Source organism: Neophocaena asiaeorientalis, unplaced genomic scaffold (assembly GCF_003031525.2).
Source record: "Neophocaena asiaeorientalis asiaeorientalis breed wild unplaced genomic scaffold, Neophocaena_asiaeorientalis_V1.1 scaffold167, whole genome shotgun sequence".
In the NCBI taxonomy this organism is placed as follows: Eukaryota; Metazoa; Chordata; class Mammalia; order Artiodactyla; family Phocoenidae; genus Neophocaena; species Neophocaena asiaeorientalis.
This window is the reverse complement of record NW_020175022.1, coordinates 1183289-1200152: the sequence shown is the minus strand read 5'-3', so window position 1 is coordinate 1200152 and position 16864 is coordinate 1183289. Positions and strand designations below refer to the sequence as shown.

At 47.6% G+C, this 16864-nt stretch overlaps 3 protein-coding genes across 5 annotated transcripts; 2 read left to right on the top strand and 1 right to left on the bottom strand.

Annotated features, from left to right (window-relative positions):
• The first annotated feature begins 7 nt into the window (after window positions 1-7).
• On the top strand, window positions 8-2208 carry CUNH1orf56 (chromosome unknown C1orf56 homolog). The gene is given in 4 exon segments (XM_024762825.1): window positions 8-320; window positions 322-413; window positions 416-1230; window positions 2125-2208. Coding segments are annotated over 4 exon segments (1014 nt in total). The 5' UTR covers window positions 8-234; the 3' UTR covers window positions 2146-2208.
• A 2801-nt stretch (window positions 2209-5009) lies between these two features.
• CDC42SE1 (CDC42 small effector 1) lies at window positions 5010-10940 on the bottom strand. 2 transcript variants are annotated; one of them, XM_024762888.1, is made up of 5 exons: window positions 10803-10940; window positions 7388-7705; window positions 6750-6860; window positions 5940-6028; window positions 5010-5669 (listed from the first exon to the last, which is right to left on the bottom strand). In XM_024762888.1, the coding sequence occupies exons 2-4, from the start codon at window positions 7439-7441 to the stop codon at window positions 5954-5956; spliced, it is 240 nt and encodes a 79-aa protein (XP_024618656.1). In that variant the 5' UTR covers window positions 7442-7705; window positions 10803-10940; the 3' UTR covers window positions 5010-5669; window positions 5940-5953. The 2 variants fall into 2 exon arrangements, with proteins under 2 accessions (XP_024618656.1, XP_024618658.1); XM_024762890.1 differs by lacking the exon at window positions 10803-10940 and adding an exon at window positions 10625-10742.
• Window positions 10941-11039: 99 nt separating this feature from the next.
• On the top strand, window positions 11040-16783 carry MLLT11 (MLLT11 transcription factor 7 cofactor). Of its 2 annotated transcripts, XM_024762887.1 has the most exons (3): window positions 11040-11149; window positions 11767-11839; window positions 15507-16780. In XM_024762887.1, exon 3 carries the CDS (start codon window positions 15509-15511, stop codon window positions 15779-15781), a length of 273 nt encoding a protein of 90 aa, XP_024618655.1. In that variant the 5' UTR covers window positions 11040-11149; window positions 11767-11839; window positions 15507-15508; the 3' UTR covers window positions 15782-16780. The 2 variants fall into 2 exon arrangements, with proteins under 2 accessions (XP_024618655.1, XP_024618654.1); XM_024762886.1 differs by lacking the exon at window positions 11040-11149 and having other exon boundaries at window positions 15503-16783.
• Window positions 16784-16864: the final 81 nt, after the last annotated feature.

Below are 16864 nucleotides of genomic sequence, written 5' to 3'. Positions count from 1 at the left end.
TCTTGCTGCAGAGTGTCCCTGGGATTTTCAGCTGAGCCCCTGCGCCTGCCGGAGCTGACCCGCGGGGAGAGGGCCTGGGGGAGGGGCGTGGCGCGCGCGTCAGAGCCCCCCTCCCCTCCCCCAAGGGCCTAGGTTCTAACGACCCGGTGGGTCGAGAGCCGAAGGGAGGGAGAGAAGGTGGGAGCCCCGGCCTTCCTCACTAGCCTCCCTCCCAGCCCCACACCGCCCAGCCCCATGGTCCCCGCTGCTGGCGCGCTGCTCTGGGCCCTGCTGCTGAGTCTGGCGCCCCGGGCGGGGGGGGTCGAAGGCCTGACTTCGACCAAGGGACAGTTAACGCTTCGGGGGCCCTATGACCCGCAGCTACCGGACCACCGCCCGGAGCACCCGGAGCGTTGTTTCCCAGAAAATGAGGGTAACATGGAGGATAAGGATGACGTCGTGGCCGTGGCCGACAGCCTGGCAGGCCCGGCCGCTGCCGAGCTCTTGGCCTCCACGGTGTCCACAGGTAGCAGGTCGCGATTGTCGGCGAAGGAGGATGGGTCTTTGGAAGAGAGGGTTGTGATTTACGCTAGAAAGAATAACACCGAGTTGGAGACTCGCAATACGACTTCCAGTACACCTGGGGGGCCTAGCCCAGGGTTTACAGCGAATGACCAGGATTCCGAAATCAGGATGAGTTCAAGCCAGCGGCCCTCCGCCTGGAAGGCTAATGTGGACCAGCTGCTCTCTGACACTACCCTGAACCAGTGGTCAACAGCACGGTCCACCCCAAACCAGTGGCCACCACCCTTGCCCACAGCCATGCCAGCTCCCGAGGATCTGCGACTGGTGCCAATGCCCTGGGGCCCGTGGCACTGCCACTGCAAGTCTGGCACCATGAGCCGGACCTGGGCCGGGAAACCGCGTGGCCTTTCGGGGCGCCTGCGAGTTGGGGCGCTGAGCCAACCCCACACTGAGCACCGGCCTTGCACCTACCACCAATGCCCCTGCAACCGCAAGCGGGAGGAGTGCCCCCTCGATGCAGGTCTCTGTCCTGACACCAGCTGCACCACTCAGACCACCACCAGGGCCACCACCACTACTCTTCCCCTACTAGTCAGCCGACTCAGAGCCACCCCCTTCATCCCCAGTCTCAGGCCCAACCCAGACCTTGCTTTTTGGAAAAGGGTCAGGACTGGGCTGGAGGATATTTGGAACAGCCTGTCTACAGTGTTCACAGAGATGCAACCAGTAAGTGTTTAGTGATGAGCCAGCATCTTTGTTAAGGCATCTGAAAAGTCCTGATATCCAGAACCCTGTTGCTAAGCCAGCGTGTCTGCGTGAACTATTGCTTATGTTTGGTTATTGATTCATAAAATGCCTTGGCTGTTCACATTGTTGTTAGCCATTGATTCCACCTATCATTTCTTGAGCAACTGCTGTTTGGCTGTTAGGCAACATGTAGGTCATTAGATGATTATTGACCAAACTGTTAAGATTGTAGATACATAAAGAACTCTTGATGTGGAGATAGTTGATGGATGTGGAAGATTTCGTAGTTTTCAGCTTATTAACGCAGCTTAACAGTAACAGCTGCCAATATCTGAGGTCTTATGTGCACTCTACCTGGATCAGTCCTCACAATACTATGGTATTATTCCCACTTTACAGATAAAGAAACGGGGGGTTTACAAAGTAGCGGAGTCACAGCAGGATTTAAACCACGTTTGTTTGACACTAGTGCCGATGATCTATACCACTGCTAACCCAAAGAACTGTCCTCCTGGGATTATTCCCAGAAACTTAAGAATTCTCAGGGAAGGACTGTCCTCTACTTTACCAAAAGAGCTACCAAAGTTCCTGATCGACCTGATAAAATATTCTTAAGGTCTCAGGATGACAGGACCTTTGGGGAAAGGAGGACAATAAAATGTATACTTGGTCATTCTGTCAGTTTCTGGTTTTATCTTTCTCCTTATTGTGTCTAATACCATTATTCAATATAAAAAAAGAAGCATAAATAGTGGGCAGCAGTCAGTGTTAAGGGAATGAGAGTTTGTGGGGAGAGGGAGATGAGACAAGGAGGGGAAAAGAATATGGATGTGGTTTTATTTTCCCTTTTCTCTATTTCGTTTCCTTACCCAGATAAACAGAAATCGGAGGTAACGGCCACTTCATCCACAAGAGGAGGTGTCAGCATCTCAACCTCTCCTCCCCATTCAATCCCAGCACCCACTGGATATTTTTAGTACAGAAAAACAAAACTAGAAAAAAAAATATTGTTTGGTCTTATGTCTTTCTACAAAGGTACCTACCTGAAGGTGGGGAGACCATAAATCTCTTGAACCTTAAGACTGAACTGTGTAGCTAGCAGCATCTGGCTTGGTCCCTTCCACTATCCCCCAGGATAAAAATGTTGACATTGCTCATCTTCTTCATTTCCAAAGTTGTTTTTAAACAAGTACTTCTTTAAAGACTTGAAAAATCTCAGATGAATGCCAAGAAAAAGGAACAGGAAGAACAATGAGTTGAGCCCTTGGGAGGTGATGGTTATCTTCTCCTTGCCTTCAGGACACTTGGCCTTCTCTCCTCAGAAAGGGCAAGGTCGGCACAAAATTCCATGACAGCCACTTTCTAGGAGTTGCCTTCATTAACCACGTCTACCCTTTAACCCAACACACACCTGTAGTGATTACTCTGGGACTATTTTGCTTAAACTTTTTTTATTTGAAAATGTATTTAAAAGTCCAACAATTTTTAATATAAATTATGACTCTCAAACCCATTCCCATCACTCTAAATATTGTTAAAGTGATGGTAGCATACACATTAGAGAAGGTAGCTAAAGGTGAGAGAGCACCAAAGAAAAGATTGTGTCTAAAGAATAGGCAGTAGAGGGACTTCCCTGGCGGTCCAGTGGTTAAGACTCCTGCTTCCACTGCAGGGGGCGTGGGTTCGATCCCTGGTCCGGGAACTAAGATCCTGCGTGCTGCGTGGTGTGGCCAAAAATTTTTAAATTTTAGCCATTCTGGTGGGTGTGTAGTGTTTTCTTATTGTTTTTTTAAAATTTGATTTGCATTTCCATAATGAGTAATGATGTTGAGCATCTTTTCATGTGCTTATTTTGAGCTACCCATTTTTAAATACTCCATTGGTAATAGGGTTAACCTAAGTTTGGGCAAAGGAAGCAGTGTTGCATGACAGGTGCCATAAAAGAATCTCACTCACCAATTCGCTATGAAATTCTTCTTAACTTACTTGAAATTCCCATACCTGAGGGACAAAGTTGTGTACTCTTTTGAGTTAAGAGAACCAATATAAGGAGCAGTTTCTAAAAAAGATGTTTTGAGTTAAAATGCCTAAGTTATCTGTAAGTGAAGACAGCAATGGATATGTTTCCTCCAATTTTCTTCCATTAGAAAAGATTGTTTTCTAGATTAGCTAAAGGTCATATAGGGACTTCCTTGGCGGTCCAGTGGTTAAGACTCCTGCTTCCACTGCAGGGGGCGTGGGTTCGATCCCTGGTCCGGGAACTAAGATCCTGCGTGCTGCGTGGTGTGGCCAAAAAAAAAAAAAATAGGCAGTACAATAAGGCTCAAGATCAGGGTGACCGGAGATTCCAGGAGTTCCCCCATCTTTCTGCCCTATCCTGTTAACCCTTTAGATCTAGTATAACCCTTAGGCTATTCAGCTACTTTAGGCCAACAAGATGAGCTACTTTCAGAGCAACTAGCTAGACTGGAATTGGGTACATTGGGAATGTATCTCTATAACCAAGCTTAAACACTTAAAAACAAATCTGCAGGAAATACACTGAAATTAGAACCTCAGTCACTATAGGTGGGGGCAAACTGGATGGATGGTGGAGTCAGCAGAGTGGATCTTAGTTCTCACATTCCTGACTCCCACTACCATCAAACAGGATCCTTCCTGTTACTGAGCTAATGAGATCCCTGCCTTCTCATCTCAGAGCAGACAGGAGCTCATCTGTTCTGCCCTCCTCATCACCCTGCAAGGAAGGGGCCAGAATAAATCACCTGAGATAACTGAAAATGCCTGAAGACCCGACTCCTACATTATTTTCCCACCTAAAGCAGACTCTTCAGCCAGGTGGGCAGTGGGACCTGGTCTTCAGACAAAACTCCCTGAGTCTTATTTGTGTCTGGTTCTAGGACTAGGGCACAGAAACAGAGCTTAAAATTTGGAGAGGATAAGCTGGGGTATCTATGGCTCTACTGTTTTTCACTCCCTCCCTTCCCCAGTCCCCCCATACCCTGTTCATGTCTCCACACTGCAGGAACCCCTCCTCCAGACAGCATAAGGATGGAGAAGCACAGTACACGTCCATCACAGAGACATGAACCCATGCAAGCACAAGCGACACACTGAATAAAGTGTTTGGAGATTATGTGCAGCCCTATGGAGCCTACTTTACACAGGGCCCCAGTTCATCCATGACTCAGGCTTAAGATGAACAAGTGGAAATCATTTGAGAGAAAAATATCAAGTGGCTCTCAGCTGGGGGTGATTTTGCCCCCTCGGAGACATTTGGCCATATGTGGGGACATTTTTTGTTGTTATAACTAGGGTGGGCCAGGTATGCTGCTAAACATCCTATAATGCACAGGACAGTCCCTCACTACCAGGAATTATCCAGCCCAAAATGTCAAAAGTGCCTAGTTTGAGAAAACTTGCTCTAGAGGTCTTCCGGCTCTCATGCCAGAGGATCTTAAGATCACTCAAGGATGATTGTTTTCAACCTATCTATTTCACCACCACTCCCATTCTCAGTGATCAGTAAGTCTACCCTGAGACATAACTCCTAGTTTTGCTGCATTCTGGGTTTCTCTCCAAGATCCCTCTTCCTGCTCTCTAGGCCAGCAGGGAGGTGGGCAGAAGGCAGATCCCCAAGACTTCAGGTTAAGACCCACCTCTTAACTCTTATCCAGTGGGAAACAATAAGGCTCCTGACAGGGATGGCGTTAAGGATAGAGGTAGTAGCAGGATGGGGGTAATTAAGAGAACTCATCTTAAATTGAATTTTTAATTAATTTTTTAAAAAAAGGAAAGATCTTAGGAGCCAGCAATGCTACAGAAAACATAGGGTTAGAGGCCTACCTAGAGAAAGACCCTGGTATTGGCAGAGAGATACTGAGGGACTGAGTTTCAAGTCTGAGATCTAAAGAGAAATAGTAGACTAGCCAGTGGTCACCCTCCCAGACCCTGCTTGACGTCTGCTTCAGTTCATTCCAGGATGAAAGATAAGGGCAGGGAGGTAGGGAGCTTCTTAGCAAAGCCGGCTTCAGCTTTGGTAATCTCACCTACCCACCACATTTAAGGAGTTCCAGGTTAAGAGTTTACAAACATATGGCACCTAGACCGTCATTCAGGAGAAGGGAACTCATTCCAAGTTCCCAGAAAACTCCTATCTCAGATCTGATAGTGTCCAGGGCTTCAGCTGAGCTCCTTCTGGCCAACCAGTAGTCACTTGGTCAGTCCTGCTGCCTTGACCCCATCTCCAGCAGGGGCTACAGCCAGAGGGAGTAGAGGGAGTCCAGCCCCCAAGCCATTTGAGGCACAATTAGATAGGGAAAAGAGGGGCCCTGGGGTTACTGATTCTAAGAGGGAAACTGGTAGGGCCAGCATCTCTTCTGGGCTGGACAGGGTGAAGGCTGGACACACAGTGGAACCTGATTAAAGGAAAAAAAGAAGGAAGATTAGCCTCGAAGAAAACCTTAGGGAGAGGGTACCACCTGGTTCACACTTAACTATTTCCACAGTGTGCTCTTTTTTTCTGTTTCTACCTGTCTGCACATCCCTTTCTCTCTGCCTTTCTGGATCCTACCTTTTTGACTTTTCCATTCTAATTTTCTTCCTCCCTTCACTTCCCATTCTTGCAGAGGATCACGGTTCCGAGGCAGGGGGCTGGAGGTGTTGGATGGGTTTCTCTAATCACTCACCAGTCGTATTGGAGCTACAAGCCCCTAGAATTGCTCCACGGTCTGTCTCGGTTTCCCTTGGATCTCATCTGCTCCTGAACTGCACCTGTCTGTGAAAAAGCACACGTGAGACCCTCTCCTAAATCTTCATATGGCACAGTAAAAGAGCTCCCCTGTGCCCTCCAGGGAAGAGGTTGACCCCATCTCCTTGACAAAATCAAATCAATCTGAAAAGGTTAAAAATAATCTCTATTTCTCCAAGGGAAGTAAGTCTCAATGCCTCCCTTCACAATGACCTTCATGAGGATGAGACAAAGTGGGTCTTTTACTAGTAAGATCCTCTCACAAAGGACTCTCCCATATTTATCTGTGTTTCATAACTGGTGAAAAGATTCCTTCACTACCTCCAAGCCCATTTACCTTATTTTGAGAGCAGAAATGCATATTAAACATTACTCAGGATAGAGGTGCTCAGCCTTTTCCCTGTCCCAACACTCCCAACCACAATATGACTTACTGTGGCGCTGAGATAGCAGTTCTTAGTTAATAGAAAGAAGGATTATGGTTTTTGGAAAAAGCCCTCCAAGTAACTATTAAGACATATATATCCTCCATCCAATGAAGAAAAATCTGCTAATTGTAAAGATGAGGGAGCCTAGGACAGAGACCTGAAATGTCAGATCTCAGATTTATGCAGCCTGAGACCAGGACTAGAATCCTAGCTTCTAGCTTCCCATCGAGTATTCTGTTATGGCCCCAGCTTGAACTTTCAAAAAAGGGCACAGTTCTAGGTCACAACCTCATATCAACCTCTCCCCATTCCCTTGTTACCATGGCAAGTCCATCTCCAGCACCCATCTCCCCAGAGCCAATGTGAGTCAGGTGGACAAAATTCATTGGTTCCCCAATCATGGTCCGGTCAATCCGTCTCCTCTTCTTCTTCTGATTGGAGAAGACAGGGAGTTACATCACAGTGGAGGAAGGGAAGAGTTGCAAACCACTAAGGGAAAAGCTAAGGGCCTGGTGGGAAAGGGGATACGGCATTACAACAGGGAAATCACTAGGGTATGAAAGGCAAGGTTAGAACAACATAAACAGAGAGAGGACACAGGCAGGGTGGTAAGGGCAGTGGCCTGCAGAGTGAACACTGGACAAAGAAAGGACATGTCAAAGTCACCTCTGGCTGATGAGGAAACAGTGGGGAAAACTGACAGGTATTAAGCTCCACTTACAACCCCTGTCCAACTCAAAATGGACAGGAAAAAGAAGAGATAGCTAGGACTGTTCACTTCCTCCATCACCCAGTCCCCTTTATTCCATGTACACACCTGCCAGGCCATAGAAGCTATCCTGACAGAGAAGGCGGCAAGAAGTGTGCTTTTTAGACGGCGGATCCTAGACTGATGTATCTATGTCCCAGTATACGGTAACTGGTTTCGGTGGGGTGGGGTGGGGTGGGGGAGACTTACCGGCTGGGGTTTCTCTACCACGCAGCAGCCCAGTTTGTGCCAAAATTCACTCATGTTCCCCGATGGTTCCAGTTTCACGCCTCTGCCTGAGGCCCCAGAGGGCTCTTGCTCTGGTGCCTTGACCGCCCACTCCTCACTCCCCTCAGGTGTAACAACACCCTGGGTTTACTCAGCTGGACAGGTCTAGAGAAAGTGGAGTCCTCGGAGCCCTTAAGCTGAGCGGTGAAGGTCAGTGTCTCAGACCCTGAGAGACTAGCAAGGTCAGAGAGTGGGGTGGGCAAGCAGGCACGAGGTTACGTCTTCCACAGACCTGGAACCCTGGATGAGCAGAAAGTAAAGAGAGGAGAAACTTTAATGAGAAATCCACTCCCCCACTCTTTGAGAAGGCTCCTGATGAGCCCATATCTTCTTGCTCCCCTGTAAAGGCCCTAGTCCTACAACCAACACTAACCTTCTCCAAACATAAGAACCTCCAAGTCTGACTCTCAGAGAAAGGCAAACAACCAAAAGGGCACCAAAGGGTTACGGAACAGTAGCTGCTGGTACCGACGGAGGGGAGAGGAAGGGGTCTAGAAGCTAGGAAGAGAGGATGGGAGGGGACTAAATGATACTGGCAGAAATGAGCAAAGTTTGGGGGTGCTACAAGCTCCACCTCCCTTCTCCCTGGGCTTAAGGCAGAAGGGGAGGGGCGTTTAAGTGACTTTGAAGAGGAAATGGTGGTTTTTTGTTCTCACAAACAAGGCCTCCACCCCTGACCCTCCCTTTTTCCTTACCTTACCCTGAACACCTAGATTTTCTTTAAGACCAAGAGAGGCCTTGACTACCTAGGTCCTAGGTGACCAACTGCAGCAGGTTGGAACCTAAGACTTTCTACAGTGAGGAATTTCTTCCCTCTCTGTTCCCTGCCCTTGTTCTTCCTCATTTCCCTCAACTGAGATCCAACCCCTCCCAGAAGCCATTTAACAGTTTTTTTATTACTTGACCTTGAGATCCTTCCTGAGGGCTGCCTACACTCTGTTTTATCTGTGTTCTATGTCAATGCACTCCTCTGTGTGCACCTCTGTTTGCACATATGTGGCATGACCCCATGTCCACATGTGTGTCTTGTGGAGATCATCTGTGCACAGGTTGTAGGTACACGTGCCAGGTATCTTCTGTCCCATGAGGAATCTTTTTCCAGCCTCCCCACCCTCTTCACATGTCCTGTCGTGCCATTCCACTCTGCCTCACACCCCATAGGGCCTGGGCCTCCCTCCCTCCCTCCTCCCCTCATGCTGTGACCTGTTCTCTCTTCCCTCCTTACCACTTCCACCCCCAATCTTCATCAGCCAACCAGACATGAGGAACTTTCCAACAGCATTAGTGTCCAAGGAAGAACTTCCTCCCCTCTTCATTACTGCCAGCCAGGGTAGGGCACATATAGGTTTCCTCTATTTTCACTGCATTCCCCTAGTGCTATAAGACAAGCAACCTCAAAGATTCCAAATAGGGCAGTTTCACGCACATTACACTTTAGCCTGAATAGGAATCTCCCCTCCCTCCAAGATTGGAACCCTGATGCTCTGGCACCCTACACTGATCTAAGAACTGAGAGGGTTTCTTCTCAGCCTTGAGATGAGATCACAGAAACACTGAGACACAGCTTCTGAGGGATGGAAGGACCCGGGAGTCCAGGCTTTCTCTTACTTCCCTTCCCACCACTGGAGGGGAGGAGTAATGAGACAGGGCGGAAGTCAGAACACGGCTGTCCAGAGAGGGGAGCTGTGGTCAGTGGGGAAGTCAGTCTGGGGTGGGAGGGGATGAAGAAAACAATGAAGAATCAGAGGAAACCCCCAACACTACCAGACACGCTGTACTGAGACCGGACTCTCCCCCAACACCCTCCTTGCTCAAAGCTGAGTGAACAGAAGTGGATGGTGGGAGGGAAAAGGAGAGAAGAGGGGGAGGAGGAGAGAGGGAAAGGGGCAGTGGAGGGAACAAGGACGTTTCTGTTCCTTTTCCACGGACCTGGCCAGGGCTGGGTGGAGGGAAAGTGTGTGTGTGGGACTTGGCATGAAATGACCAATGATGGTGAGAAGTGACCAGGAAATTCCATTCCCTAGGACACAGGACATAAGGGTCTCTGAAACCTGGGGGTGGGGTCAGCGTGAGGAGAAGACTGGGCAGGGTGAACATGGTGGTGGTGGTGGTGGTGAGGGGGGAGGGGAACAGGCCAGAAAAGGAAGTAAGAGTGATTGGCTGCCACTCTCCTTTAAAATATCTAGCGAAGAGTGGGTTGAGGAAAAATGAAGTCCTCAACTGGTCAGCCCAGGAAGAAGAGGCACCTGAACCCACTACTCACTATTTCAACTCCACAATTAAGGGCAAGGGCTGGGTAAACAGCAGGAAGAATCAGGATTAGATCGTATAAGGCCATACCCTGACTGCCAAGTAGTGCTGTGACTTGGGCCTGAGTCCCAAACAGGAAGGGTGAAATACAGAGCTGGAAAAGACACCAAGGTCACAGGAGAGCTTAAGAGTTTTAAAACTATTGGGGAGTGAGCAGGAGAATGGATGGGAGAAAGGTTCCAGGGAGGAAGGATGTACAGAGGTAGTTCCCTGGTCCTGTTCTAGCCCCAAACCGGTTTTCCCGGTCCCGCTGACTCCAGCCCCAAGGCCTCCTACCCCGCTGCCTGACAAGCCTTCACAAGAAGCAGCTGGAGAGAAAGAGAATTGAGAAAATGGAGCGGGCAATTCTGGCTATGAGCCCAGGGCTGCAGCTGGTCCCCTATGGAGACCTCCAGACATGAGGGCTGCTGCGGGGCTCTAGAGAAGTGGGGGTGGACCCCAACTTTCAGTCAAGTGACAGGCATCTGCCCCAGCACCAACTGTGCCCTTCCCCAGGAAAGGTCTTGTGGAGGCTTAAGAGGAAACAGGGCTAGGCCCTCAACTCCCCCTGCCCAATAGGTTCAGTCACATAGGCTCCATTTCTGCCCACCCCCGGACTCTACCCAGAAATTCTCTGCTCCTCCCAAGTTTGAACTAGGATTGGGCCTCTCTGTGAATCCTTCCGACTTTGTCACTGTCTGGCGTGGCTGCTTGTCTCAGATTTAGACCTTCCCGGACCAGCTCTGCTTCAGTTTGCTGGCACACGGCAGCACCGAGGTTGGCGAGTCTCAAAAGAGACCTTTTTCCCACCTCCCGTCTCCCCCCCAACACTCCAGACCCGTCTTCCCTTCTGCTCTTCATTGGCCTCACCTGCGCACCGCCGGAGCACGGACAGGGACGGCTCCTCACCCGGCGCACCCCTTTTGCCACCGACCCAGCATCTCGACAGCCGCGGACGCCCTCCTCCCCCACCCCCAGCATCCGGTGCGTCTCCGCCTGACTGGGCAGGCGGGGCGCACGGGCCGAGGGACCGAGTCCGAGGCCTCACCTGCTCTGCTCCGGCATCCAGGCGTCCGGCGCCAGCTGGTGGGGGGCTCCCGCTCGGTGCCCGCCAGCGTGGGGCTCCCGGGCTCGCTCCTCGGCGCGGTGGGGGAGCCGAGGGCGGAGCAGCAGAGGTGCGGCTGGCTGAGGGCGGAAACGGCCGCAACGCGATTACGAAACCCGTCCGGCTGGGAGCCGGGCACACAGCTCCCCTCTGGACTGAGGTGGCGCTGCAGGACGGAGGGACGTGGGAGGGGCCTCGGAAGCCCCCGAGGGCCGCCGCCCCTGCCGGGAAAACCCGGGAAAGCGGACCCTCGAGGAAGGCCTGGCACGCAAGCTGGACCCTCCAGAATCGTGCGTTCTGTTTGCGCGTCAGGTGTTGCGGGGCGAAAGGAAGCGGAGCCCCCAAATCCTTCGGCCCCAACCGAGTTCAGAGATTGGCAGAAGCACACGCATCCCCGATGTTCCCGTGCCCTACCGCAAATGCAATAGGGCTAGGTTTATTTACCCATTGTGAGGGTGGGAAGGCAAATCGGGAGGTACCGAGGGAGAATTTTTGTGATTCTCAAAAACACTTCGGGTGACCTGAAATCCTTAAATTGGGGAATAAAGGGACACTCCTCTTCTCCACGTTGTCTAGGGTCAAGACTTTTAATCCATAAACCTAAAATTAGAGGACAGTTAACTACTCATTCATTACACCCTCAGTCTGCACGGGGGAGCTGGAAGAGCTCGGGAATCAGACCAATAAGCCTACGGAGATGCTTTAGTCCTGTCTCCCTCCCTCAAGTGTTCTGGAACCTATCTTTTGAATTAGCCGAGTCAGGCCGGGAGGGGGCGGGGAGTCCTTCCGCCATTCTTAGGAGGGGCTGCATTGCAGGGGGAGACTGAGCAGACTGACTCAGTCACTGAACAGAGAGGGAGTGAGAAGACAAAGCCGTCAAAGCCCCAACAGCTTTCTTGTTTTCCAGCCCAGAGCAGACATCGGAGCCCTCGAAGTACTCCCTCCATCTTTGGAACACGCTAGTAATTCACTGATAACAGGTAAACGAAACCGGGGCGGGGGTGGTGGGGCGGCGGCAAGGGGCTGAAAAGATAGTCGGTGCTTCTAGTTAGGTTGAAGACCCCAAATGAGGATGGGGTTGGGGGACAGTTCAAGAGGAGCGAAGGCGGCGCTGTGAACAATAGGCAGTTATTCACAGTTTTACATCTTTGCTAAGATCTCCATCCATGCCTTATAATCCTTTACACAGATATTAATTTCTAACAATTTACATGTAGTTATTTCTCAACATTTATCTCATTTCAGTTGTCAGTTTGCCTATAACATTGTCCTGGAGATAATAAAATTATTAATTTTATTATCTTCAGTTTAGTAATCTACATCTTCCTTTTCAAGCTGTCAATTTGTTCTCCCAGCTTTTTGATGAATCTCTAGTCCTACTGTACCACTCTAGCCTCTACTTCCCTGTATCTTCAAATGTTTTCTGTTGTGTTCCATTAATGTGTCTACCCTCACCCCAAACTTATTTGTCTCCATAGGAAGGAGTTTGGAGGGAGAGATACATGATAATATTGAGATAATATTGAGATTAATCCTGATCTTTCTTTTAACAGTCTCCTCCCATTCCCAAACCTTTTCTCCAAAGAAAGAGGCAGTTTGAGGTAGGAAGGTAGGGGCTTCTGTGTTGGAGAACTGCCTGATCCCATATTGAAATCAGTACAGTCCACAAGAGCTAGGTATGGGGGCAGATTCTGGAAAAGGAATGCTTATTTGCAGCAGAATGAGACACATATAATGAGATGCCAGAGAGGTTCCATTCCCCTCCACCACCATCCCTTGTCCTCCCCTCTACAGTGGCAGCATGACACAGCAAGGCCCTGTTGGGTAGGCCCTAGAGTCCCACTGAGGATCTGGACAAAGGGTATCTGGGCGTGTCTTTGTGGCTCAGAGAGAGCCACTTTATGCTATGTATTTGCTAATTGTGTACCTCTAAGACTAGACAGTGATATTTAGAAATTACCTTTGCCTAAAATACCTGAATAATTTAAAATGAAGGATAGTGGGAAGCATTTATTGAGCATATATTGTGGTACAAGGCACTGTCCAAGCCCTTTAAGATAAGTAAATGAGAGATATAAAGATAGATGAGCTATGGGTAGAAAATATTTGGGGAAGAAAAAGCTAGCTGAAATGGGACCCTGTGCAAATTTTGGGTATTTGGGAATTAAATCCATACTATATTAAATTTAAAATGTTCGGGTATTTTAGCATCAATTTTCGGTGCAGTCAATGTTCTTGACTTGATTTTAAATGCTGTATATACTTGATTGAGTGCCTTTCCGAAATGCATTTGGTACTCTGTACATGTCTCTGAATCAATGGCATGGCTAGAGATTTTGGACCTTTTAAGTTAATATTTTGTACAATTTCCTTTACCTTTTTTAATTGCAAGAGAAGCTCTGCCAGACATTCAGAATTGTCAGGACTGTTTTTATACATATACTGGTTGAAGAAAAGGAGTCAGTTTGTCAAAGAGCTTTTTCCCTTTCTCAGATCCTATCTTCCTCTCTTCTGCCTTTGCATTTTCACCATTCATATCAGAATCACACTTAACCCACTGAATATCTGTTCTTCAGGAACTAAGAATTCTTGCAAGTTTTGGGAATATTGGTATAGGATTATAAAAAGCTGCAGGCAACTATCTATGTATAACACATCAAAAAAGAATCAAGACTGGAAATTATGAGACCCTATCCAAACTGACTGGATAATTTCTAAGGCGTTTTCTAGTTTTAAAATTCTATGCTTTTTTTACCCCCTATGATTCTTTTTTTAAAGAGCCTATTATGTGCCCAGCATTATACTAAGCTCACTCTGGAGGGGCCTGGTAAGGGAAGGGATACAAAAGAAGCCAGCTAGATTGGCAAACAACTAGTACTGTTAGTTTAAAAAAATCCCCATGGGAAGAAGTCAATAATGCTGCTGACGCCTAAGGTTTGCTTCTTACAATCTCTACAGTCCCAGACTAAGCCAGGGTTGGCTGGTTGATAGGAACAACATTTTTTGCAGCTTTCTGTGCACAAGCCTCTGCAAATTACTGTGGAGATGATCAGGGCTGAATATCATAGGATGATGACCTCACCTTTTCAACATGCTCCCCCACGCTTTTACAGTCCCCGAATTACCCTCCTTTTAAGCAGCTTGTCTGCTGAGTAATGCTCAGCTCCCAGGGTTTATTTTGGAGCTTGAACCTAAGAAGAAAAAGAGTAACTCTAACATTAAAAACATCCTGGTCTACCCACTTACCACTCCTAAAGCCCCTACACTCACACATAACTGTATTCTAGATTAAGGCCTACTTTTTCTGCCACATTATATGGGGGCATTGTGGAACCTACTTAAGGCCACTATTTAGGAGTCTCAAGGCCTGGTGAGAGCCAATGGACTCTGTTGGAGGAAGGCCTTGTGAAATGGGGGTTCTATTTTTGGAGACAGTGGAATGTTCTTTCTGCTCCTTTGGGAACATTTCAACTAATGCTTCTTGCCCCTTCCCTTGGTTAGTAAGCAGCAGGGTGGGGGCTGCAGGGAGATATAATAGTCTAAGTTCAGGGTGTGGGTGGAACAGGCAGGAAAGGTGAGAGAAGTACTCATTAAAACATGGAAAAGTATCTAATTCTGTTAAAAGACTTTCTCCTTCCAATCTAAACTTTACTTTCCTTACCTGAAATTTCTAATCCATTTGCTCTATCATCAGGTGTATTCTAGCACTGGGTCAGAGAAGCAATCCTGTTATGGCATAGAAAAATTCTTTTAGCACCTGCATTTTGTTCTGAAGGGGAGGTAGGCTAGAGAGAAATAGGCTGTTAAGTTTTATCTGTGGGGTTTTAAATGGGAGTGGCAAGGTATTCATTGTATTAAATACTAAGGGAAAATTAGTCAGCAGCCTTGAGTGTCTTTTGTGTTTAAAGCCCAGCACTTGTGAAGAAGGTACAAAGTAGACTGGTTTTTACCCTTGGGGAAACTCTCAGTTCCTTGAAGGAGATAAGATTATCCCTATATAAGACATATAACAGTGATCTGTAACCCCAAACTGATATAGTCAGGTAAAACTCTACAGGCATTGTGGGAGATACTGGAAGAAATAGGGTAGATGGAGCTGAGTAAGTTTAAGGATGTCCTCCAGGAAGAGGTGAGTTGATAGTAGGGTTTAGAAAGCAGGGAGGAAAATAGAAAGTAGAAAAATCATGGAAACCCTTTTCAGAGGTACCATGACCTATTAAACGAAAGGCAGGAAGAAATCAAGAATATGAAATATAATAAGAGTTCAGGGGAAAGATTCCTCTAGGGACTTGAATGGAGTGTTGAAACTTGGATAGTATTTTAAGGTGGAGAGTGGAGAGAGTTAAGACAGGAATAAGCATAGCTGTAGCAGAGAACGTACTACTGCTAGGAAGAATGGGGCTAGATTCTGGAAGGCCTTGAAAACCAGACCCAAGCAGTAGGCAGTAAATAAGTCATTCCAAGATGGGGAGGAGTTAGGAAATGGTAGAAAATGGTAACAGAGGAAGATTCCTGAAGCTTGTCCTAGGGAACCTGGATTATGTACAGAGGCAAATGGGGATGTAAAGTTTCTCAGTAAGGAAAGGCCATGGGCCGCAAAGAGGTGGCAATACCATGAAGACTGATAAGTGGTTTCTTTCTAGGAAGTTATGAGGGACCCTGTGAGTAGCCAGTACAGCTCCTTTCTTTTCTGGAGGATGCCCATTCCAGAACTGGATCTGTCGGAGCTGGAAGGCCTGGGTCTGTCAGATACATCCACCTACAAGATCAAGGACAGCAGCGTTGGCAAGACAACGGGGCAAGCAACCGGAGCAGAGCAGGAGAAAAACCCTGAAGGCGATGCCCTCCTTGAGTACAGCACCTTCAACTTTTGGAGAGCTCCCATTGCCAGCATCCACTCCTTCGAATTGGACTTGCTCTAAGCCCAAGACCTCTCTCCCACCACCTTGCCCTCCTTTCCTGCCCTTTCAAGACCCTTTTACCCTATCAGTCTTGCTCTCTCCCCTCTATTGTGTTGAGGTGGTGCTGATGAATCTGCCAGAGTTGTGATTTATTTATTTATTTATTTATTTTATTTATCTTTCTTTCTTATCAGTTTCTCTCAAAAACCCTCAAGCCACAAAGTAAAGGGTTCAAGCAATGGAGTATTGGGTCACAGGGATTCCTTTCCTCCCCCCCAGATATTAATTCCAGAAAACAGGCCTGATGAGGGCACCAGAGAGTAGTATGGAGTGCAAAATGGAGGACTGATTTTTTTACTTCATTTTAATCAGCTTCAGAGATTGCTCAAACCTTCCTAATTTCTTGCTCCAGGCCAGTAAACACAAATATTTCTTCAAGTGTTGATGAAAACCCTGTAAGTTTCAGTTTGAGATTATCTGCTCTAAGACTGTAGGATTTCTAAAAGGCTAAGGTGGTCCTGCTCCTTCCTGTAATACACTTTTTCTCAGAGAAATTGGGGATAAAGGTTTAAAACAAGAGGAAATAATACATTATGGGAGATGACAATAGGGGAAAGCACTGAATCATTTCAGAAATAGATATGCTCTCTCAAAAGGGTTTTCCTTCTTCAAGCTTACTTTACAGTTTTGCTCCTGTGGGCTGAAAACTCTAGCTAAGGAAAACCACTGGGATTTCAAATCTTAAAATGCAATCCTGCTGACTATTACGATAATTTGTAGGGTATTATTCAGTTTCTAAAAGGCCTAGGGTTTGGTCCTTAGTATTTTAGTTTTGCCCTCCTGCATCTGCAATGTAGAATAATGATCAAATGGGCCTCAGGCACAGTTCTTCAGCTACCTTGATACCATGAAATGAACAATCAACTCTGACCCTACACCTTGTCTCCACTCCTTCTGAAATTATTGCTGCTGATTTGTGCTGCCATTTAATCACTTCTTTAATAAAGACATTCAATCCCAGGACTGGATTCTAGTTTTCTCTCTTCACAAGGAAGCAGTATAGATCTCAAAAATTAGCCTTGCTTCCAAGTTCAGCTTATATAT

Coding starts and splice junctions, on each gene's coding strand:
- MLLT11 (XM_024762886.1), top strand. CDS start 15,509: ATGAGGGACCCTGTGAGTAGCCAGTACAGCTCCTTTCTTTTCTGGAGG.
- CDC42SE1 (XM_024762888.1), bottom strand. CDS start 7,441: ATGAGTGAATTTTGGCACAAACTGGGCTGCTGCGTGGTAGAGAAACCC. Junction 6,861..7,387: donor TGGTAGAGAAACCCCAGCCG/GTAAGTCTCCCC, acceptor TTCTCCAATCAG/AAGAAGAAGAGGAGACGGAT. Junction 6,029..6,749: donor CTGGAGATGGACTTGCCATG/GTAACAAGGGAA, acceptor GCTTTTTCACAG/ACAGGTGCAGTTCAGGAGCA.